General features: G+C 35.9%; 1 protein-coding gene across 4 annotated transcripts in view; it reads left to right on the forward strand.

Moving 5' to 3' along the window:
- The window catches only part of TRRAP (transformation/transcription domain associated protein), a 76,901-nt gene that overhangs the window by 6,655 nt on the left and 46,067 nt on the right, over nt 1–24,179 (forward strand). For 2 of the 4 annotated variants that reach the window (XM_069870550.1, XM_069870553.1), the window contains exons 12-38: nt 67–145; nt 1,295–1,529; nt 2,056–2,383; nt 2,505–2,602; nt 3,253–3,447; nt 3,954–4,145; nt 5,827–5,992; nt 7,179–7,435; nt 8,317–8,517; nt 8,968–9,146; nt 10,248–10,447; nt 11,218–11,435; nt 11,561–11,758; nt 12,123–12,383; nt 13,147–13,308; nt 13,886–13,982; nt 14,427–14,548; nt 16,014–16,184; nt 16,942–17,010; nt 19,496–19,615; nt 19,943–20,062; nt 20,429–20,593; nt 20,990–21,171; nt 21,429–21,627; nt 22,034–22,162; nt 22,789–23,055; nt 23,579–23,785. In XM_069870550.1, the coding sequence (XP_069726651.1) occupies nt 67–145; nt 1,295–1,529; nt 2,056–2,383; nt 2,505–2,602; nt 3,253–3,447; nt 3,954–4,145; nt 5,827–5,992; nt 7,179–7,435; nt 8,317–8,517; nt 8,968–9,146; nt 10,248–10,447; nt 11,218–11,435; nt 11,561–11,758; nt 12,123–12,383; nt 13,147–13,308; nt 13,886–13,982; nt 14,427–14,548; nt 16,014–16,184; nt 16,942–17,010; nt 19,496–19,615; nt 19,943–20,062; nt 20,429–20,593; nt 20,990–21,171; nt 21,429–21,627; nt 22,034–22,162; nt 22,789–23,055; nt 23,579–23,785 (4,817 nt within the window). The remainder of the gene's footprint in view (nt 1–66; nt 146–1,294; nt 1,530–2,055; nt 2,384–2,504; nt 2,603–3,252; nt 3,448–3,953; nt 4,146–5,826; nt 5,993–7,178; nt 7,436–8,316; nt 8,518–8,967; nt 9,147–10,247; nt 10,448–11,217; nt 11,436–11,560; nt 11,759–12,122; nt 12,384–13,146; nt 13,309–13,885; nt 13,983–14,426; nt 14,549–16,013; nt 16,185–16,941; nt 17,011–19,495; nt 19,616–19,942; nt 20,063–20,428; nt 20,594–20,989; nt 21,172–21,428; nt 21,628–22,033; nt 22,163–22,788; nt 23,056–23,578; nt 23,786–24,179) is intronic. The other 2 variants (XM_069870551.1, XM_069870554.1) reach the window with 1 other exon arrangement.

Consider the following 24,179-nt stretch of genomic DNA (forward strand, 5'->3'; position numbering starts at 1 on the left):
TTATTTTGTTATTTTGATTATTTTCTTTGCCAATCGTTATATACAGCTTTTCTTTTTTTTTTGTAGAATTTATTCCATGTATGGACAAACTATTTGATGAATCTATACTAATTGGCTCTGGATACACTGCTCGAGAGACTCTGAGGTATGACAGGAAGTTTGAAATAGCTATCTGTGTGCTTGCTGGGGATGGTTTCTTTCAAGGTTTGTTAATATTTACAACAACGTCTGCAAAGGGTGCTAAATATTCATAGAATCATAAAATCATAAGATGGCTTGGGTTGGAAGGGACCTTAAAGATTGTCCAGTTCCAGCTCCCCTGCCGTGGGCATGAACAGTTTCCACTGGATCGGGTTGCTCAGTGTCTCATCCAACCTGGTCTTGAACACCCCCAGGGATGGGGTATGTTTGCTTTAAATAACGAATTTTATTGGATTCTTATGTTCTTCTAATGGCTTCTGCTGCTGTGGAGTGGTGGTTGTTAAACGATTTGATGGTGCAGCGTGGTAGTGTTACTGTAGGGCAAAATGAGATCAAGGGGTGAATTAAAATTATTTCATTTTCTGCATTACAGAGGACAACCAAACAGTGGACACAGTGAAATCAAATCAATATCTTCCTGCTATTTCATGAAACAGCCTAAATCTTGTGTCCAGTGTAAAATCCGAATGAGATTCAAACTGTTTCGTTAATAAATACCTTAAAACTTATTTGCAAATGAAAAAAAATGAGGAGAGTGCTTACATTCTGCATCTTCAGTCGGGTACTTGCTTTTAGGTGCTTTTGCTGACCAAATTAAAATATTGAGTTAGGAGAATTATTTTCTCTTTCTTAAGTGTATCTTACTGGCAACATGTATTAGATCTAGAAGTATTTGCTCTACTAGATGCTTAAACCTGGTATTTAGAAAGAAATTATTTTTAAAATTTATCATTTTTCATAACTACTTTTGAGATAATAAATCGTCAATGACTGGTACGGCTTACAACATTCTAATTTGCTCTTAACTGTATGTGGAGGAAAATATGTGCTGGGGATGTTCAGCCATGGGGGAGGAAAGATCAGAGAGATAGCATTGTGGGACAAATTAATGCATCTTTGGTTGGTTATACAGGTTACAATTCTCTTGTGTAATTGAAGAAGCCTTGTGAACTCTGGACTTGCTTATAAATATAGAATATTTGAATTTAGAATCTTGGAAATAGGTCCAGGCGGTAATTACTGGTTAAGTCCCATTAACAACAACTGTAATAGTCTTTAATCTGTTTTCTTCATTTCTTGTTTTGACTGATAGACCGCTCGCATACAGTACCCTGGCAGACCTGGTACATCATGTCCGTCAGCACTTGCCACTCAACGATCTCTCCCTTGCTGTCCAGTTATTTGCCAAGAACATTGACGATGAGTCGTTGCCCAGCAGTATCCAGACAATGTCTTGCAAGCTTCTGCTAAATTTGGTGGATTGTATCCGGTCTAAAAGTGAACAGGAAAATGGAAATGGTAGAGATATTCTTATGAGAATGCTGGAGGTATTGATTTGTTTAAAACATCTGATAATTACTTTCTTTTGCTTTTAAATCCTGAAAGAGGCTTATCTCACAGGTCCTTGGCATAGCCAAAAACCATCTGTAAAACGTGAAATATCTGTACTTGCAAGACCTGCTGGTTGTTTTTAAGGAAATTTTGAGCTTCGTATGCTTAGTAGTAAGATTTATAGATGGAAATATTAAATCTTATTTAAAAATGTGAGTTTAAATAGCTTATCATGTTAAGTAGAATTGTTGAGATCATGTTTTAGTGGATGGTATTACTGATTTTCAGCAGATATTTTTACTCTGGAACTTATTAGAAGTAAGCAAACTACTTTGTTACACTCATAAGTGTTTGCTGTTATTTGAATGATTTCAACAATACTTAGTTGTAAATTCTATTGATCTCAGTATGCTGGCTTGATGTGTTAGTATTATTAAATTTAGAATGATTTTTGAAGAAACTTGTTTTCTTTCTTCTTCCCCCTTCTTGCTCTTTCATTTCTCTTTCTTCTTTTTGCCTTAGGTTTTTGTTCTGAAATTTCATACTATAGCCCGATACCAGCTCTCAGTAATTTTTAAGAAATGCAAACCACAGTCGGAACTTGGGGCTGCTGAGGCTGCGTTACCTGGAGTACCCACAGCAGCAAATGCAGCACCTGTTCCTGTTCCATCTCCTGCCCCAGCCACTCCAGTGGCCCCAACGCCAGTACCTGTGTTTGAAAAACAAGGAGAGAAAGAAAAAGAAGATAAACAGACATTTCAGGTCACAGATTGCCGAAGCTTAGTAAAAACTTTGGTCTGTGGTGTCAAGACAATCACATGGGGCATAACATCATGCAAAGCTCCTGGTGGTAAGATAGAATAGTATTTAATTACAGTTATCTTTTATAGCTCTACGATTAACTCTCTAGCATGAAAGCAAATAGTATTTTTAATAGTTAACTACCATCTTTATTTCTTTTCTTCTTTCAGAAGCACAATTTATTCCCAATAAGCAGTTGCAACCTAAGGAGACTCAAATCTATATAAAACTGGTAAAATATGCGATGCAGGCATTAGATATTTATCAGGTAGGTAACCTGGACATGTAGCACTTTGATTTATACACTTGCTATGTGTCAGATCTTTTATTAAGGATGTATTTATCAGATAAAAGGCAAATTGCATATGTAGTATACTTTGAATAAGTCTTTAATTTTGGGACCACAGCTATTGGGAATTTTTATGAATTTCAAGTACTTATCACTTGCAAGGAGTAAATTTTTTTCTTAGCAGCTGTTATTGTCTGTGTTCATGCAGCCAGATCAGATGAAAAATATTAGTCTTTAATGCAGTGGATTAAATCTTTTCTTCAGAGAGGTAGTTTAGTTCAGGCTTCAGTTGAAGCGTTTGTATGGCTATGTTTATCTAATGTAGTTACACAAAGTACTGATGAAATGTATATGTATGTAATTTGGAACAGAGTAACTTTACAAACACACTATCTCCTGCTGTTGCCTTTTTCCACTCCTGGCTTAATGGTTTTAAAATCTGTGCTGAAAACACTAAATTTTAATGTTTTTATTACACTGTTGCCTCTTGTGCCCAATTGCCAATTGTACTGGGGTTGCATGTGAGACCTGTAAAATGTCAGCTTTTTATTTAAGTACCTTTTGAAATAGTTGGCAAAAATTTATTCTTAATTCTGCGACCAATAAGTTTTTTTTCTGAATTGCCATAGGTCCAAATAGCAGGAAACGGACAGACGTATGTTCGAGTGGCAAACTGTCAGACAGTCAGAATGAAAGAGGAGAAGGAAGTTCTGGAGCATTTTGCCGGTGTGTTCACGATGATGAACCCTTTAACTTTTAAAGAAATCTTTCAAACTACTGTTCCTTATATGGTGGAGAGAATCTCGAAAAATTATGCTCTTCAGGTAATACGTTCTGTTTATTTTTTTCAGTTTTTAATAAACTGCCTGTAGAAAATCGGTTATGCTTTAAGGTACATGAGGTTGAAGTGGAATTATAAATATAATGTTGGAATTGGCATATAAGATTTGAAGCACTGTATAAAAATGCTTTCCAGACTAAATAATGCAATACAAACAGGAACACTTGAGTTTAGAGGAAATTAATGAATTTCATTCTTGAAAAGTATTGAACGTTGTGGTGTTCCTGGTTTGTTCCTGTTGTTGTGTTAATGTTCTGCTGTTTTACAGAGCACAAATCCTATGATACACATAAAATCAAATTCTAAACGTGAATACGTCAGTTCTATGCATGTTTGCTTTCTGCTGAGGATAACCTGAATTACTTGGGTAGCAGTGGAGATGGGGAAAGAAATTTATCTTGGGTTTTTTTATTTTAAATGAATAATGCATTTACTCCTCTATTCTCTTTATTACAGCAACAATAATTCCTGTGCGGTTTTCTTTTGTAGATTGTTGCCAATTCCTTCTTGGCAAACCCTACTACCTCTGCTCTCTTTGCAACGATTTTGGTTGAGTACCTTCTGGATCGGCTGCCAGAAATGGGCTCTAATGTGGAACTCTCCAATCTGTATCTCAAGCTGTTCAAGTTAGTCTTTGGCTCAGTTTCGCTATTTGCAGCTGAAAATGAGCAAATGCTGAAGGTAAAGGTCATTTGTTTTTTTTTTTAAAAAAGAGAGTTGTTTTGTCTCTTAACACATTCTTCAGCTATCTGAAGAAACTGAGTTTTATGCAAATGTTTGATACTCTTTTTATGTTTAAGCTACTCTTAGTGATGCATCTTGATCTTTTCCAAATGCCAAGTACATTGTCTTTTTTAGAAGAGACATTTTCTGTGAATGTTTGCTTCGCATTTGAAACTATAAAGTAGAGGTTCTAATTCTGAGTAAAAATGATTGATATGGGCTGTGTTCTGATTAGGATTGCTATAAACCTGTGTGACTTCGTGGTCAAGATTTGCGTATCTTAGGCTGGAATCACTTTTTTTGTGTGTTGGTAAATCAGTCATTGTTCGTTCATGTCATTTTCAATGACATGTACCTCTTAAACTTTATTTCTGTGTGCTTGAAAAGTCTGGGTTAAAAAATGCTATTTTTTCTATTGACTATCTACTCTCTGTGTATCCCAAGGATCTATTTGTGTTGATGAGATCATCTCATTATTCAGAGGGTTTAGAAGTACTGACCTTGAAGGAGGAGCGTGCTTTTCTTATAGAAGTGACAGCTACCTATATCCAGAAATACACATTAAGAGATTAATTGAATGCTGCTCCTTCTCTCATCAGTTCTCTCTGTTTCTCGTCCTTCTACCTTAGAATAAACAAAACTTCTGATGTAGGTAACTCTTATGTGCTTAATGATTCATTACAGCAGCATTAGCTCTGTTTTCTGGATAGAAAGGAATAGGAACTACTCATTTTCCAGTTTCTTTGAAAGGAAAAAGTAATATGAAACAATATGAAGCAAAATTCATGTAATCTTACTTAAATTCTTCTCATTTGTCATTGGAATCAAGGTCATTTGGATCTTATGGAGATTCAATTTAGAGTGTGATTTACTACCTTCACAGTTTCATGCTTCTGTTAGGTTTTTTGTTTCCACAGGATTGATGATATGGGCCTTGGGTAGACAATTTAATTGAATGATGAAGGCCATTTGCAGCATTTGCATAGCAGTGTAGAAAGCTTTTGGGTGTTAATAAAATCCAGAATTGTGTCACTGTTCGTCTCTGATCTGTGAGAAACCTTGTGTTTATCAACTATTTCAATTGGTTCTTGCAGACTCTTCATGTCCTGTGGTCTAGAAACACCACCAGTTCCATAACCATTTTCTTTGCTTGTAAAAGTTTACTTTCAAAGTGAAATCTTAGCATTCACACAAATTTGTGATGAATTCATGATGAAGTTAGATCTGGAGTAGATGAATATTGTGAAATATCTTGTCTTGTCATTCTGACACTTCTGGTTTCTGCTGCATGTCCGTAGGTTCTGTGGAGCAAATATTTTTGATTGTGGCAGATTTGCAGAAGGTTTTTTGTTTTAATAGCATTAACTGCTTGGTGTAGCAAGCAGACTTCATTGTTTGGCTATTCTGAATGTAACATTTAATTAACCAAAGAGTGCGCTGGGTTCTCGATACTGTTCAAGCAGAGATTTACTTCTTAACAATTCTTCAGTAGCAGTATAAAGTTGGTGTGCTATCAGAGTACTTGGAATAGCTAAAGGTTTTTGTTCTGAAAAATATTTCTCATGCTAAAATATTGTAGAGTACAATAATGACAAAACTGATATTTTATTAATCTTCAAGCTTTATTTTTTTTTTATAGCCACATTTGCACAAGATTGTGAACAGCTCTATGGAACTTGCACAGACTGCCAAAGAACCCTATAACTATTTCCTGCTGCTCAGAGCACTGTTCAGATCTATTGGAGGAGGCAGCCATGATCTGTTATATCAAGAATTCTTGCCGCTGTTACCAAACTTACTGCAAGGTAGAACCTTCTTTATCCGCCCCAGTTTCTGGTCTTTTTATGCAAATAGTAATAATAAAGTTATGTTATGTAATTAAGAAAATAAACCTAAAGCCCTAACCCTGATAAGTGGCTTCTGATTTTGAGCTTTGCAGTTGATGAAATATCTTAAATGTGGCTCATTTTCATTTCGTATCAGCTGCTTCAGGCTCCATAGTTTTGGCTGCTTCACAATTTCTGCTGCTTGTTTTTCTGCTTTCCATTGCGAGGCTGTTGGGTCTTTTTATTTTTCCTTCATTTGTCTGTCTTGCTATGGGTAACTTTTTGTTATCCAAGCATTGAGGGGTAAGGATAGTAGGAGAAGCGATGTTTCTGGGCCATCACTAGTTTTCTGGGAAGAATGTAATAGAGAAGCTCTGGTTCTGCCGTTGAGGGCTTGTGTGCACCCGCAGGATAATAAGTAATGTCAGTTTGCAAAAAGAAATGGAAATAGAATCAATTTGATTAATTGAGCATTTGTGCTTGCAAGGGCTGTGTTCCAGAGATATGTGGAGAACTACTTAAACTCAAGGACAAGCTAATGGGAATTACTCCAGGAACGTGAAAACCTGTGGCTCCATCTGCAGCTATAGGGGCAATTTTTATTGTAGTTAGAAAATATGTATGTTATCTATAAATCAGTATGTAAAATCCATGTCAGTATAGAAGTGCTAACTAGGTTTATGGAGTATATGAAACCTTGATGGGAAGAAAAATTAGTTGGTAAATGTGTTTGGTCTGTATGGGACAGTGAGTGTACTTGAACTGGATTTAAGGTTTCTTTTCAGGAGTCCACATATTTAAAAAAAATTGGTTTATGTGGATTTTTATTGATACAAGGCTGAGATTTGAGGCAAACTATCTTCTTCCAGTTTTCATCTGCTGTATTCAAGTGCTACTATTGAGTCTAATATTATATTTCAGAGTATGTGTGGATATTCTTTATTTTCGTATATGAACGGACCTAACAAAAACGTGCACTGCATAAAATCCTTAGATGTAAGTTATAATTATGAAAGCTACTGTATTTTGTACCTATGTTAATTTTAGAGATGTAAGCTTACAGAATTAAAATATGTCAAGTTTTTCTGGATTTAGGAAATAACAATTTTTAACAATAAACTGAGGGCTTTTTACTTTGAGTGCATAACTTATCAATGATTTTCAGGACTTAATATGTTGCAAAGTGGCCTTCACAAACAACACATGAAAGACTTGTTTGTAGAGCTCTGCCTCACTGTGCCGGTTCGTTTAAGCTCGTTACTGCCGTATCTGCCAATGCTGATGGATCCTTTGGTGTCGGCTCTCAATGGATCTCAGACCCTGGTTAGCCAAGGCTTAAGAACTCTTGAGTTGTGTGTGGATAATCTGCAGCCAGACTTTCTGTATGATCACATTCAGCCAGTTCGAGCTGAGCTAATGCAGGTAAAAGTGTTGTTTCCTATTAGACCACAAGAGGTCATTGATTTGCTAAATATTATTAGAAATTTCTGTAAATCTTAGGGTATGAAAACTTGAAAAATCTGTCATGAGAACCAAACCACAATCTAATTTGTATTTAAAAGGACAGTTGAGACTGCTCTGGACTGTTTGGTATTGTGCTGTTAAACTCTGCAAAATTTAAAAGTTAATTATTTCTTCTCTACTCCCGATAAATGGGTAAAGTTGAGACTTGGGCCTCAATAGCACAGACATTACTATGTTTAAGATGAGTTGGTTCAGAAAATGATGAAAATCAGTTAATTCTTTAAAAACATAAGAAAAGCTAGTTACATTCAGCATAAGATTCATATGATTCAGTTAAATTAAGTCTTACATATACGGTACATATGTTGTGGCTGAAATATGTAACAATGTTTTAAATGTGGCTATTTCCCCTTATGCAGTGTATGCATATGCTTTATCCTTTAATATTTACTCTATTTGCTTTTCATATTTCTGAACTAGCTCTTTGAAGTTAGTTCTCTTTAGTCTTAACTGGTCTGTGTCCTGCTTTTTTAAAAAAAAAAACTCGTAATCTTATTTATCTAATATTGGCTATAAACATGAAATTACATTTCAGTGTGGCAAAGATTCTGTAGCTTATCATATTAATCTAATCTTAAAGTACATTTTGAGCAACCTTGTTACAAAACACTTGAACAGTTGTGAACTTAGACTGCTTTTATTCAATCTAGGTAAGTATTTTCTGGAAGTCACACGGGATCAATTACCCAGATACAAGAATAGGTGTTTTCCTTGATGTATTTTTGCATTATGACTTGAGTGAGAGTAATCTAGCCATGGAATGTTTAAAATCCTTACAGGCTTTGTGGCGTACACTGCGCAATCCTGCAGACAGCATTTCTCATGTGGCTTATCGGGTACTTGGCAAATTTGGTGGAAGTAACAGGAAGATGTTAAAGGAATCACAGAAACTACAATATGTGGTTACAGAAATCCAAGGACCTAGTATTACAATTGAATTCTCAGACTGTAAAGCATCCATTCAGCTCCCAATGGAAAAGGTAAGGGCTTAAGTTCTTCTCTATGCTATGAAACAATCTCACTAATTTTTCCTTTATTACTGGTTTTTTTAAGTTTGTTTGCATGTGAATCTTTGATAAAAGATGTGCTGTATCTGCCAGCGTCAGATGAGTTAATGAATATCTAACATTATAGCAGTTACATAATTAATTAGAGCAGGTTAAGATCTCATGAATACTTGATTTTTATTTTATATATCCTCCTAGTCGGACAAAGAGATTTCTACTTCATTTCCAGAAATTTTCCAGGAAGGTGTACTAAGTTTCAAATCCACTCTGTCAGGTGGTCTTAACTTAGGCAGACCAAATTGTACCTACTTCTAAAGTTACTTTTAATATGTGTTAAAGACCCTGTTTCCTTGGTTAATCCCCTTATTGTAAATGTTAAGAATAAGAGGTGTTTGGGTACTATCTGTTTATTTTTCATTATAGGCAATTGAGACAGCTCTGGACTGTTTGAAGAGTGCTAACACAGAGCCGTATTATCGGAGACAAGCATGGGAAGTAATCAAGTGTTTTCTAGTAGCTATGATGAGCCTGGATGATAATAAACATGCATTATACCAACTTCTTGCGCACCCCAAGTATGACAATTCTTTAAACGTAAATGTGTATGTAAAATTTATAGTGTCTTTAGAATAACCTAGTTTAGAGACAATTAGTCTAGGCAATGTGTTCTTCCTGGGATATATACCTGCTGGTTTATCCTGTGTCCTTTTAAAACAACGCAGGACTTCCCAGTAAGAGGAGTTTTGTCAGCGTATTACCTAGTGCCAATTACATGTGTTAATGTTTTGTTCTTCAGTTTTCTTTCCCTAATTGCAGTTCAATGTATAATCTGTTACATATGATCAAGCATTTTTAAAAATCAATTTTAGTTCATTATTTTTAAGTAGTTGGAGTATTCTGATGCTTTGTTGCATTTTAAAGGTTGGCTTAGGTTGTGATGTTTTGTATGTACATCTGCGTTTTTAGTAAAGTGAAAGAGATACAAAATTCAGTTTCATTTAGTGACCAAACTATAGTGTAGTCACACACGCAGCCTGTATTTGTCTTAGTGTGGGGACTTCTTATTTTTTATTGATTTTTTTCTTTTTTCGGGGGGTGTGTGTGTTACATTTTTATAATTTTAGTAATTGATACTTAATGAGCTTATTGCTTTTAGACAATTTGGACATCTTTGCCCACAAAGCGTGTGCTGACTTTGAGTCTTGCAGTGTAGTGAATGTAGCTAAAGATTGCAGTAGCCTTTATAATTTGGGCTTGTTATTCCTGATATAAATGTAGCTTTGCAATGGGTAGGTTTTGTTGGGCAATAATTTGATAAATAACGTTTCAATCTTTGGAGATTAAAATCAAATGTCATTTTAAAAGGAAAAAAATGTCAAAATATGGAAAATGACACTCTATAATTGAGTTGCAGTGTGATGCCTGTATACCTATTATTTGCAATAGATGTGGCTTTTTCTGAGCCACTGGCTTTAAATGTTCCTGATGAAATTGAGCTATCCATCATGTTTGAGACCAGGGGTTGACAAAATTAATATGGAGTGAACGAACTGGTCTAGCTCTGTTGAAATGAGGGGAAAAAGGGAAGTGGAGAAGGAGTTAGGTACCAAAAGCAAACTCTAAATCAAGTGCCTGGCAGTGCTCACGATTGAGCTGCCAGTGCTGCAGTTTAGGATTATAATGAACTTAATTTTGTCTTTCAGCTTTACTGAGAAGTCCATACCCAGTGTGATTATTTCCCATCGATACAAAGCTCAGGATACTCCGGCTCGTAAAACTTTTGAGCAGGCGTTGACAGGGGCTTTCATGTCAGCAGTCATCAAAGATCTGAGGCCCAGCGCGCTGCCGTTCGTGGCCAGTTTGATCCGCCATTACACGATGGTGGCAGTCGCTCAGCAGTGTGGTAAGTCAAGTGGGAACAGAGACTTCTCATGAGAGAGGTGAGGAAGTTTGTGCTTTTCCTCATAGCAGCCTGTTTTAAGACAGTCACGATATTGCAGTTGCTTCTGGGTAGATAGATTGCACTTTGATGATTGAAATATGTTTTAATTCTGTAGAGCAGTGAGAAATTATTAAGCAAGTTTTAAAAAACAGTCACCTGAATAATACTTTTAAAATGCTGCAGTCAATGAAATAATTACAGCTTGGAACAGTTTATATTTCCAGAGCATTTGTGTAACTTGATCTACAGTTACTTCTATGAATGGTCTTAAGTTGGATTGTTTCCATTTGTGGTTTTGAAGGACCGTCAGAGGAACTAAGTACCTGTTAGAGCACTGCAGTTTCTTGTATCTGTGAAGAAAACTTCTTGTTTGGAGTTGGACTGTGTGACACGTAACGTGGGAGAAGATGTATTATAAGCATATCGCTCTTCATTGTCGCATTAATGTAACTTGAATTTTTATGAGACTTTGTTTTAATTAAATCTTCTTGCAGTGCATAGTCTAGCGCATAGAAGAAAATATTCAAGTAGATGTTATCTTTTTCCTTTTAAGAGTGAAGAATGCCTTACACTCCATTTATATGCAAATAGACACATTGCTTACTGGTTTTGCTCTCAGCTTGTCAAAGGAGTAGTACAATCTAATTCAAAGACTATTCATATTGAAATATCGATTGTTTTATTATGTTTTTTTCCCCTCTGTCCCTTTTCTTCCCCAATACAAATTACAGGTCCCTTTTTGCTGCAGTGCTATCAGGTTGGAAGCCAGCCTAGCACAGCCATGTTTCATAGTGAAGAAAATGGTTCAAAAGGCATGGATCCCTTAGTGCTTATTGATGCCATAGCAATCTGCATGGCATATGAGGAGAAGGAGCTTTGCAAAATAGGAGAGGTGGCTCTAGCAGTGATATTTGATGTTGCAAGCATTATCTTGGGATCAAAGGAAAGGGTAATATGTATATATTTTTTTTTTTTTTTTAAAGATCTGGTTTCAGCCAATGCAATTTTGCTTCTAAAATTTTAGAGGCCAGTAATGAGCTGAAAAAGCAAACTAATACATCTCTTTGTTTCCAGGCTTGTCAGCTTCCCCTGTTTTCATACATTGTGGAGCGTTTATGCGCTTGCTGTTATGAACAGGCTTGGTATGCCAAATTAGGAGGTGTTGTGTCAATTAAATTTCTTATGGAACGACTGCCACTAATTTGGGTCCTCCAGAATCAGCAGACTTTCCTGAAGGCACTTCTCTTCGTTATGATGGATCTAACTGGAGAGGTATTTAATAAGAAATGAACTTTTGTTCTTAGATTTATATTGATAGGAATCTTGCAAATCTTGATTTTAATTAACTTCAGAATATAGCATATCTGTGATAGTTACGAGTGCATTTTAGTCATTTTAGCTTAAACCAAGACCTGAAGTTAGGAATGAGGTCTGTTTTTTGCCATGTAACTTTGGCATGCCAGAGTTATTGGAGTCACACTTGTGATTTTGAGAGTAGAAGTGTACAGGTCACATTCAGATCGGTGAAAAAACACTAGGTTCACTGTGCCTTGCGTGAGCTGTATGTTGGTGAGTACTGAGTAGGCTTGTGATCTTTCTTGTACTTATTTAATAAAAATTATCTATGATACCTTAGGTTTCCAATGGAGCAGTTGCTATGGCAAAGACCACTTTAGAACAGCTTTTGATTAGATGTGCAACTCCTTTAAAAGATGAAGAAAAAACAGAAGAAATCCTAGCAGCACAGGAGAAGTCTTTCCATCATGTAACACATGACCTCGTTCGAGAAGTAACCTCTCCAAACTCTACTGTGAGAAAACAGGCCATGCATTCGTTGCAGGTACTTGCACAGGTCACTGGAAAAAGTGTCACAGTAATTATGGAGCCACATAAAGAGGTGAGCAGAAATACTTTCTGAAAGTCCAGGAGTATTTAAAGATGTTTACCAGTTTGAATTTGCAAAATGCTTTTCTCAGTACATTTTCCCACATTAGTGAATTAGGTTCTTAGTGCTTTGATGGCGTATGTTTGTCATTTGCTAGGTTTCGGTGATCTAAAATACACTGTGGCTGGAGTTCTGTAGAGATTCGTACAAGCTGTGCCTGACTACTTAGCCAGCATTTAGTGTCTCCAGGTTGATTTACTTCCTGAAACCATGGACTGCTTGTCCTACCACTAATCAGACATAGGCTAGACCAGGTAGATAATGCTTTTTGAAGCTCAATTTTGTGTTATTATCTGAATGAAGCATACTGCTATGTCCTTCCCTATCCAGAAAGAGACTATAAAGATCAAAGCTGGTTGAAATCACTTTTTGCTCAATACTCATTAAAGCTAATAGCATTCAATCTCTTGAAAGACAGGTAAATGTACATAAGGAGCTAAGGGCCACCGCAACATGCAAAATTATCAGTGTTATTTAGTTTGGGAACAGAGGGAGAGAGTGCCCTAAATCTGTTCACAGAAAATATGTGATAATTACAGACACAAAGTGGTTGTGCTAACTAACTGTGAATTAAGTGTGTTCAGAGAAATACAGCTCTTCTTACTTACGTGATGTCTATAAGAGGTTCCATGACTAATGATGTCATCTTAGTGGCTAGGTCTGTGGGATCATTTGAATAGACTACTATTTCAGTATTCTAATTTACATTGTGTAGGTTCTCCAAGACATGGTTCCTCCTAAAAAGCATTTACTTAGGCATCAACCTGCAAATGCCCAAATTGGCCTGATGGAAGGAAATACGTTTTGCACAACCTTGCAACCCCGATTGTTTACCATGGATCTAAATGTTGTGGAACACAAGGTTTTCTACACAGAGGTAATTTCTTTTTCATTTTCTTGTATTTGAATGTAGATCCTTAAGTAGTGATGGTGTTATAACTTTCATTGTTAAAACTACTTGTTTTTTCTGTGCATTTAAGCTTTCAGCAGTGTGAAAGATTTTATCTTTTGAGATGTGGTCTGCCTTTATCTACAATGTAGTAGCTCTCAGAAGATTCTGATGTGTCTGAAATATATTATGTGAACTTTGGTGTTATCCTAGCACTACTAGACTAGCTTTCTTATTTAGGTCTTATTTTATGCACAGTATATCTATGAAATAAATTGTACCACCAGAACATATATATTGCTTGTTAAGGTTTTTGAGACCGTATCACTTTGAGTACAATCAGATATTAAACTGCCCTGTGGATTTAACTAAAACTGTCTAGTCCCTTGGTTTCCTACCTGTCTTGTCCAAATGTAAGTTCAGAAAGTCTTTGATACCAACACTAACATCTATAACCTTATACTTGCCTGACTGTTGTTGTCAATGCAGAGGATCCTGTTTTTTTTTTCCTTACAACAGAACGAAACCTCCTGTGCTAAAATGGTTGTTTATTTTTTTTTGATAGTTACTGAATTTATGTGAGGCTGAAGATACTGCCTTAATGAAACTACCTTGTTACAAAAGTCTTCCATCACTTGTACCTCTTCGCATTGCAGCCTTAAGTAAGTAAAACTTCCTAAACAAAATTTGATGTAGGTAACTGTCCTTGTGAGCAATGGGCAGTCATCTTCCCATATCAGCAGAAAGCTTGAGCACTTGAAGACTGATAACTGCTCTCTAGGGGTCACAGTTTAATGGAGAATAATGGGAAAATGTTGCTGCTTTCTTAATAACTAGGATTTAGTTTTTGAAATGAACCTAAAATATTTTTAGACTAATTACGTTATACTGTATTAGGAAAATTTTAGAACACTCTTAATAAAATTTTCCATTCTTTTACTATTTTATAATGCTTGGTGCTTTTGGCAAAGCATGCTATGCTTTAGCTGTCTGTAATTTAAGATGAAATAGAAGAAACTTGAAGAGAAGAAATGTCAAATTAGGTTTTTTCCTTCTCTTTTGAAACTGAGTTAACAAAGAGAACAAATTCACTTTGATATTTGCAGATGCTCTAGCTGCCTGCAATTACTTGCCTCAGTCGAGAGAGAAAATCATTGCTGCACTCTTCAAGGCACTTAATTCAACAAATAACGAACTGCAGGAGGCAGGAGAAGCATGCATGAGAAAGGTTAGTGTATTAAAACAATATTACTTTTGAGGCCGTTGTTCTCCCTGTTTACTTCCTTGTTACGAAGCTTGTTGGGAAAATTCTCTACAGGAAATAATGGCTGCTGTGTAAAGTTGTTATTAATGATGCTAATATAATTAACTTTCTGTCAGATGTGGCTTTTTAGGGGTTTGAACTTAGACATAAAAATTTCTTCTGGTGGAAATTAAGCATTTTAAGCTTTTGGACAAGGACCATAGTAAGTCTTTCAGTTTTTCTGTCTGTCTAGCCTTTTGGTCTTTCTGTTTGTCTGGTCTTTGTAAATGTAGCTTCTTTTCTAAAGAAACGGTGTCAGACCATCCCAGCAGTTTTGCAAATGTGCATGCCTGGCTTCATTGTAAAAGCTTTTCTCATGTTTCTTCTTTGTTCCTAAGTGAATTGGTAGAGACCTCATAGTTGGTTTTGGAAAAGTAAACAACCCAACAGAGTCAGGCTGCATGACAGTCAGGGAGTTAACTTAAGGAACAGGGCTGTGGCTGCATGACTGAGGTCAGAATTAGCGTCCCTACGTGGCACACTGTGTTCTGTGGATGCTGGGTTATAGTGTCAGAAAGCTGGAAGGACAGCAAAAAGGGTATGCTCTCATCATGATTTATTGGCAGGTAGATATGCCTAATTCTGATTCAGCAAGATTTGAATACCGTTCTTCTAAATATAGAAAATGATAATAAAAATACTTATACATTTCTTTGTAATGATGTGTAGATTGGATGGCGTGTAACAGTGAATCGAGCTGTGGTAATACTGGTGGTTTATTATTTGTTCAGCCGTTGACTGATTAGAGGTCAGGCATTGTCTTTTCATGTCACTCTGGTCATGAAAGGGATTGTATTTACTATTTATGGTTTGCTGGCGATACGGTTGGGTTGAGAAGTAAGAGGAAGCAAATAAGGGTTGTTCTGACCTAGGTACTTGGTATAAGATTTTTCCAATCCCTTTTTTATGTGATAAATCCATGCCCATGGGATGTTTGGTTATGACAGTGGATATTCTCTGGCTGCTTGCAGCAAGGTTGTCTTGACCTTTTATGTTAGTCAAGATGCAGGCAGATTGTAACACAGAAATTTGTTTTATTGCCTTCAGCCAGATTCACAGGCAGTTCTTAATAAAGCAGAGTTTAAGTAGTTTGTCCATAGCTGTATATTTAGTTTATAGCTGTGACAGTGTCTCAATCTGTCTGTAATTAAGATATCCTGCTTGATTATTTCATAGAACATCCTACTGTGCATCAGAAATACTTAAGTGCTTTCCAAATCCACCTTGTCACTGTATACTTTTCCAGCAATTAATATTGTTTAAGCTATTGCATTCTGAAAGTATGAAACAAAAGTAGAAAAATGAAGTCAGCAGAATTTACCTTATTGAAGATGCTTGCACAAAAGTCGCTGCCCTCGATTTGTATCATAAACCTGTACTTTTTTTGCAGTTCTTGGAAGGAGCTACGATAGAAGTTGATCAAATTCATACGCACATGAGACCATTGCTTATGATGCTAGGAGACTATCGAAGCCTGACGCTGAATGTTGTGAATCGCCTGACATCTGTCACTAGACTTTTTCCGAACTCTTTTAACGATAAATTCTGTGATCAGATGATGGTAAGCTGATTGAAGTTTTCTTTAGCTTTTCCAGAAGAAATTTTCTTTTAGCTAATATTTGAACTGTTGGGTTGTCAAAGAACAAATTCAGTAGTGACTCAATGTATGTAATGGAAGTAAAAGATTTCTGATTCACAATTAATAGGAAAAAATGATCTTCAAACGTTTTGAGTTAATTTCTAAAGAGCTACTAAACAAGAAAGTTAAGAAATGTTCTTTTCTAGTGATGATGTACCTGGTTATGCTAAGGTCTGCTTAGACAAATTTATCTTTAAGCAAGGTGCCAGCAGCATGACATACTAAGAAAACCCTTGAAAAATACAGTTTGCTTTCTGCTGGGCTATGTCTGTTTTGGTGCTTTCTTGATTTATAAAACGATGGAAGGTATTATCCTCCATATTTGCCATTTTTAATCTAAGTATGTGAATTCTTTATCCTTTTGCTATGGATATTTAAATATTTAAATGTACTTAAATCAAGCAGATAATTAAAACAAGTATAAGCCTATCAGGCTTCAGATTTTTGTGCCTTTTAATGTATCTACTCTTATAACCCCTTCTTTGTTGAAGATGGAGAGGACTTTTAGCAACAGTAAACTCTTCAGTCTGAGGGAATGAAAATGACTAATAATCTTTCACTGTTTCCTTTAAACAATCATTTCTGCCTCTGCTACTTCTTTTCTTGTAGCATATGCTATCACTTGCTAAAATGGAACAGTATAATTAAGAGAATAATACTAATTATCCTCTCTTTATAGCAACACCTGCGTAAATGGATGGAAGTTGTAGTTATTACACACAAAGGTGGACAACGGAGCGATGGAAATGTAAGTTAATGAATGCTTTTATGTGGGAAGACAAGAAATAAATAGTATTAATGTTTTGGAATTACAGAACTCATTGAGTTGTAAATGTTGCTATATCTGATTACATGCAGATGTTTTGTTACAAGCTAATGAACTAATATGTATGTTGAATGTTTTTTTACAAATCCTCGTAAGAGGAGCTGCTTATTTGCTGGTTTCTTTCAAGCCTATTCTATACAGGTTGGTGTGGGAACAGCTCATTGATTTTTATTTTTTTTTCCTCGGGTTTTTCTGCTTATAAATCTGTTTTTCTTGAATGGGTGATGAACTCAGCAGCATAATCCCTCTTTTTTCACTAACATGTTAGATTTTTATAACTTAATTTTGAAAATTACACAGATTTAATCCCACTTGGTTTTCATAAATTGTATTTAAAATGAAGTTGAGTATTTACCAGTTGTGATCACAATAAAATCTCCTATCCAATGTTGAATTATGGAGAGCTGCTTAATTTTCTTATAAATGGAAAATTGCTCTGTATGCTCTTACCAGTATGGCACTGAAGGGAATTCCTGCTCCAGTATTATTTCATGTAGATTATCAGAAGTCCTGTGATTCTATTGAGATTTTATTAATAATTTATATTAAGTGTTGAGATTTATTATTTCAACTAGGAAAAAAATAAGAAAAAATAAAAAATCCAATTAGATTGAGATTAGATTGGCTTTGTATTTCCCCCAAAACATGGAAGTGGCTTAATGGCTTTTCATTATTTTTTCTTCTTGTTGCAAAGAGAGCTTTTAACTCTGAATTTAGTCATTGCTTGGTGTTTGACCTGGATATTCTGTAATGGAGTAGAATTTGTTCCTTGTGTTTAAACTAAAAAACCTGCCTTTTTTTAGTTAAACACGGACATTCAGATCAGAGTAGTTCTAAGGACTTCGTAACGCTTGTTTATGATTCACTTTTCCTCAAATTTGATGATTACAGATGCCTTGCAGAAGTTTTATAGCAATAGTCTTTCAAATGTTTGTTGGGCACATCAAGAACAGTTTTTAGTTGTCCGTGTATCACATCTAATTGTGATTTCTTCTGCTTTTATTGTTTTCTGTTGATCTTTTCCACGTAGTTGTGTATTTAGTCTCCTAAACTTGTGATTGTTTAATGTTGGTTTAAAACCTGTTGAGGAGGACATGCACACCAGACACTTGGAAAGGAATCTTAGGAGAGCAATTCAGATACTCATTGTCTCTGTTCTTTCAGTTCGAGATGGGAACTTTACTTAAGTCAGTTTCTGACTGCAACATGAAGAATAGCACTAACCTATTTGTTCGTTTATTTGATATTTTTGGGGGTTTTTCTTTTCATGCTGTGACTTCTGTTTTGGTTCAGCCTGCCGCAGAAGGGTTAGAGGTGAGAAATTCAGTGGAGGCACCAGGAAGTTCTTTGTTGTGGGTTTTTTTGTTTGTTATATATCGCCTCTACCCCCCTTTCTTTTAAATTGTGGTTTGTTAGTTTTATTGTTGTGTTTTGGACAGAGTGCATTGTACCTTTGAGTGCAGTGCTGTGATTTGTCTTCTGTTCGTCTGTGGCAGAGTTGTTCTGGTAACGTTGTTAAGGATGTTAAGCATGTTTGCACTAGGAAGAGCAGGATATTTAGTTTCTGTGAAGGCATAAGTGCTTTCAGAAGGTTTTATATGTGTTCTCAGTCCTGCACTTTAATCCATGAGTGTAGTCTTGTGGGGATCTGTCGAGGCAGATCATGTTAAAGTAGTTGGCCATAATACTTTGCTTAAATTCAGTTAAGGAAATAAAATGCACTTGATAATATTATTTTGTATACTACATACTAGAAGTTGATTTGACAGGGATGGTAAAGGGTAGATGTTTTGTTCTGGTTTTTCCTTGCTGAAGGAAATCCACACTCCAGTTAACTGATATATAGTCCCCATTTAAATTATACAATGAAAAAAAATCCATGAAATTATTTTGGACTTTAGAAGAATGTAATATCTAGTGGGAGAATAGAGCTGAATTGTCTTTGAAGTAACCGGTCACTTGCAAGATACACTGAACTGTGCTGTGAGAAAGCTGTCTGTCTTTTTTTACCCATCTAGTCTGGAGTTGTGGAGTGTGTGGGGAGTCGTTTAGAAAGGAAGATCAAGCCTTTTGATGTATGAGCCACTTAGTGTAGTGCAGTGAGCGCTCCAGAACTCTCCCATCACTGTTATATTTATACAGTGTTTAGCTCTTACCTGTAAAACACCACTAAACTGATGAAAAAATTAAAATTCAGCCATGATATTACTGGGAGGAAGGGCAGGGTTCCACAAGAGCAATTTTGTCCATACATCATGGTAAGTAGATGCTCTGTCTATGTTAACTCTTCACATTTAATTGCTGGCTAAGCTAATATAGAGAGGAAAAAAAGAAGTAGGATGTGTGATACTGTTTTTATATATTTGGTGGGTAGTATTAATTTAATAATGTTGCTTTTTACCTGTAGGAAATGAAGATTTGTTCAGCAATTATAAATTTATTCCATCTGATCCCAGCTGCCCCTCAGACTTTGGTTAAACCTCTGCTGGAAGTTGTTATGAAAACAGAACGAGCAATGTTAATTGAGGTAAAAGGGGAAAGTTAACATTGCTGATGTTTTTTCTTTATAGTATATAACTACATAATAGGTTTAATATTTTAAACATGATGTGGGAACATTTAATGTAATGAATAAATAAATATGCTCTTCAAGCCTTTTAGGAGGTGTTAACGTTTGTCTTAGACTTTTAAAAGGGAAATGTTGAAGTTGTCAATAAATTCTCATCATAGAAGTTCTGAACATTTTGTATCTGCATAAATGCCAAGTCAAATGCATTTTTTTGAGTGCTGGAGTAAATTAGTAGAAAACACTCTGCACTATGCATTTTTAATATAAGCTTTATGAATCTTTCAGGCTGGCAGTCCATTCAGGGAACCACTGATAAAATTTTTGACACGTCATCCGTCTCAGACTGTGGAGCTGTTCATGATGGAAGCCACTTTAAATGATCCACAGTGGAGCAGAATGTTTATGGTAAGCTGTATGGGAAGGGCAGCAGGAAAAATCCCTCATCTTCACAAATCTGATGAATGAAAAGTTTTTCATCTTTTCCATCTGGTTTGTTTTTTTTTCCCCTGTATGACCTTGTAGTCCTCAATCATGGTCTTATTCTGACTGCAGGACACCTATTCTCCATTTTCTATTTGTTTGTCGTGAGATGTTGATTTTATACCTTTCCAGATCATGTAAGATTCTTAGAGGTTCTAGAGGTTATTTTTCTACATGTGAAATACAAGCTATGAAACTTGAGTGAGGAACATAAAAGCTATGGGGTGATACAGCCTTTTTGTATATTTGCTTTTATAGGTTGTTGTTAAAATTACTTCTTCCCTTCTTCAGAGTTTCTTAAAGCATAAAGATGCCAAACCTCTGCGAGATGTACTGGCAGCTAATCCTAACCGATTTATCACTCTGCTGTTACCTGTTGGTACCCAAGCAGCTGTTAGACCTGGTTCTCCAAGCACTACCACAATGCGTCTTGATCTTCAGTTTCAGGCTATCAAGGTATTAATTTATTCTTGTTTGTCTCTGCACTGCATAGTTAAAACTTCTGTAGCTACAGGCCTGTTATGTACAGGCTTTTGTGTGTGTATGTATTATAGCTTGCAGAAAAATAGGTGTTAAAATGCAAAGTGCAGTCAGAGTCACTCGAGGAAGGGGAAAAAAAAGACTCGAAAGAGCTATGGTTTTTTAATCAAATAGGATACAAGAGGGAAACATGGTAAAATCAACTTTTTTAAAAAAAGTAATTCCTTTAAAAATTGGTCTAATTTTTATTTGATTATTTTAAAAAATATTTTATAACCCTTTATTTATTTTTTAAATGTACTTTTATATTATTGTTTCTATTGCCAGATCTGTTGCATGTTGACTGCATTTATCTTGTTTTGCTTTTAACAGATCATAAGTATTATTGTTAAGAATGAGGAGTGTTGGTTAGCAAATCAGCATTCCTTGGTGAATCAGCTGAAACGTGTATGGGTGAGTGAAGCTTTTCAGGAGAGACATCGTAAGGAGAATATGGCTGCGACAAACTGGAAAGAACCTAAGCTATTAGCATATTGCTTACTGAATTACTGCAAGTACGTGAAAAACATTTATTTCCTATCGTTTGTTTACTTTTTTCCTTTCAAATTTTGCAAATACTGTAAAGGTATGCAGGGTTCCTATAGAGGGTTTACAATTACAGCCATTAGCTCTAAACCCATGTCTCTGGTACTGTCTGCTCTTGGCTCTCTGCTTGCTTAAAACCACGATTAATTTTCTTAATGAGTCAGCAGCATAGTAGTTTTGTTGGCTATTTTTTCACAGAAGCTTTTTATTTTATGTGTTTTTACAGAAGGAACTATGGTGATATAGAGTTGCTTTTCCAGTTGCTCCGGGCTTTTACGGGTCGATTTCTCTGCAATATGACTTTCTTAAAGGAATACATGGAAGAAGAGATCCCCAAGAACTACAGTATTCCCCAAAAACGGGCTTTGTTCTTCCGATTTGTAGACTTCAACGATGCAAACTTTGGAGACGAGCTCAAAGCTAAGGTAACTAAAGCAATTAAATCAAAGAAGCCTGGTATTTGGGTTTAATTTTTTTCTTTGGAACTAGGGCAACAAAACTCGCTTACTTAAATGTCAACAAGTTTGATAATTGGCAGAGCCATTTAGGTGAAAATATCATACCTGAAGAAGAGTGATAATAAACTGAGGCAGTAATTCATCTTGCTTTCAATGCTGACTACTTGAGTTTGCACTTTCTAAGAATCTTTGCCCTTGAAAGAGGGGGAGAAATTCTGTGTGTCTGTATTACGGTTTTATATATAGTTTCCTTTTATAATGCAGGCAGTGTATGTGCTGCAGGCAGATTTGCATGTGAAATGACTTGGATGGTAACTGCCATAACAGGAATCCAGTAGTTGAGTGTAACTAGTTTTTTGTTTGCATTCTGTAGGTGCTGCAACATATCCTGAATCCTGCTTTCTTGCACAGTTTTGAAAAGGGAGAAGGTGAACAGCTGTTGGGACCCCCAAACCCAGAAGGAGATAACCCAGAAAGCATCACTAGTGTTTTTATAACAAAGGTAACAAGCCTTCGTTACATTAAAGAGTTTGAAAATCAAGTTGTTCCTCTCATTTGGCTTTTAAATTTCTGATATTAGTTCTGCTATTGCCAAATACTTTGATAACTTATATAAAATCACATCATAGCTTTGAACTGTTATGAGATCCATCAGTCATTGGTAGGATTGGATTGCAATTTTCAGTTTATGGTAACTCTTTGACTTGAATGGCTGACTTAGGGATTACAGCCATATAAAGCCCGTTTGTCTTGTTTTTTCATAAGCAAAGCTTATTGTGACTCAACATTGATATCTTTGTAATTCACTCTGGTTTCATTGAACCAGTTAGCAGTTATAAAATAGGTGGGTTTGAAGATGGGGGTTAGGGGGCTTAAATTTTTTTTTTTTACAGGTTAACACTCTGGAATTTCCTAGACACGCTTATTATTTGAAAATTCTTACCTCAGGAGGTTGTTTTGTGGGTATTAAACTGAATAAAAAATGTAGTTATAGTTATTAGTCATCTTAAAAATGATTCTAAAAGCAGCAAAATTAGGACTTTGCTTTTATGGATAATAGGGTTGGATTGTTTTGTTTTGTTTTTTCCTCACCTCCGTCTTCTCCTCTTTGATTATCCTTGGGACTAGGTACTTGATCCGGAAAAACAGGCTGATATGCTGGATTCTCTCAGGATATATCTCTTGCAGTTTGCCACACTTCTGGTTGAGCATGCTCCGCATCACATTCATGACAATAACAAAAACCGGAACAGCAAACTACGCCGCTTAATGACATTTGCTTGGCCTTGCCTCCTGTCCAAGGCTTGTGTGGACCCAGCCTGCAAATACAGTGGGCACTTGCTTTTGGCACACATCATTGCAAAATTTGCTATACATAAGAAAATAGTTCTGCAGGTATTGACTATGAGCTTGTATTGATATCTTAAGGGATGTTGATGATTCTGTAGTGTGCTTGCTTTTATTTTAAAACGCGGGTGCAGAGGAGTTTTGGATGCTTAGTATGTAATTCATAGGCAACAAAAAAAATATAGAAATACTGATGTAAAATTATTGGGGAGTATAGGAAGAAATCTGAAGATAAGTGAAAACAGAGAGAAAATGGGTCAATGAAAAGTCCTGTCTGTTGAATTAACAAAATAGGTAACGTTTCTTCACTTGGGAGACAAACATTTCATTGAGGTAGAATCAGAGGACTGAAGGAAAAATTCGAATTGGACCGTGGGGAGGAAGGAAGAAAAAGGGATCCTAAGGCAGACAGAAATATACACTGTAGATATGATGAAGTATATTACCAAATTATGGGCTCTTAGGAAGAAATCGTGTTGTTTAAACAACGTATGTTGTAGTTTTTCTTTCTTAATAAATGCTTTATTTTTGTAACTGTATATAATGCTGATCAGAAACTTTTGCTGTTTAGGTTTTTCACAGTCTTCTAAAAGCTCATGCAATGGAGGCCCGAGCCATTGTCCGGCAAGCAATGGCTATTCTGACTCCAGCTGTGCCTGCTCGGATGGAGGATGGACATCAGATGCTGACTCACTGGACACGGAAAATCATTGTGGAAGAGGGTCATACTGTCCCCCAACTAGTACATATTTTGCACTTGATAGTACAACATTTCAAGGTACTTGTACCAGTTACTCTGGTAATTACTGTGTCTCGGGTATCAGGGAGGTGAACTGCAGTTTGATGAGAAAATAACGTAATCCGATTTATATGGTTTAGCTCCAAAAGGCATCAGTTGTATGCAAAGTTATTTATTTAAAATGAAAACAACTATTAAAATGAATTAGCAAACCACTTATTAAGGTTTATAATGATTGAAGATAGAGCTTAAAATGCTAGGTGAATGTTTGCAAGATTAATTCACAACACGTGCATTAGTAGAGCTCTTTTAACGGAGCTGTAATCATTCTTTTAAGAGTTATTGAAAAAAGATGCAGAACCATATTCTATTCTTTTCCATCCTCCACTAATCCTTGTTTGTTTTCATGTATACTGTGAGGTTAACGAGGTAA

Source organism: Phaenicophaeus curvirostris, chromosome 16, assembly GCF_032191515.1.
Source record: "Phaenicophaeus curvirostris isolate KB17595 chromosome 16, BPBGC_Pcur_1.0, whole genome shotgun sequence".
NCBI lineage: Eukaryota > Metazoa > Chordata > Aves > Cuculiformes > Cuculidae > Phaenicophaeus > Phaenicophaeus curvirostris.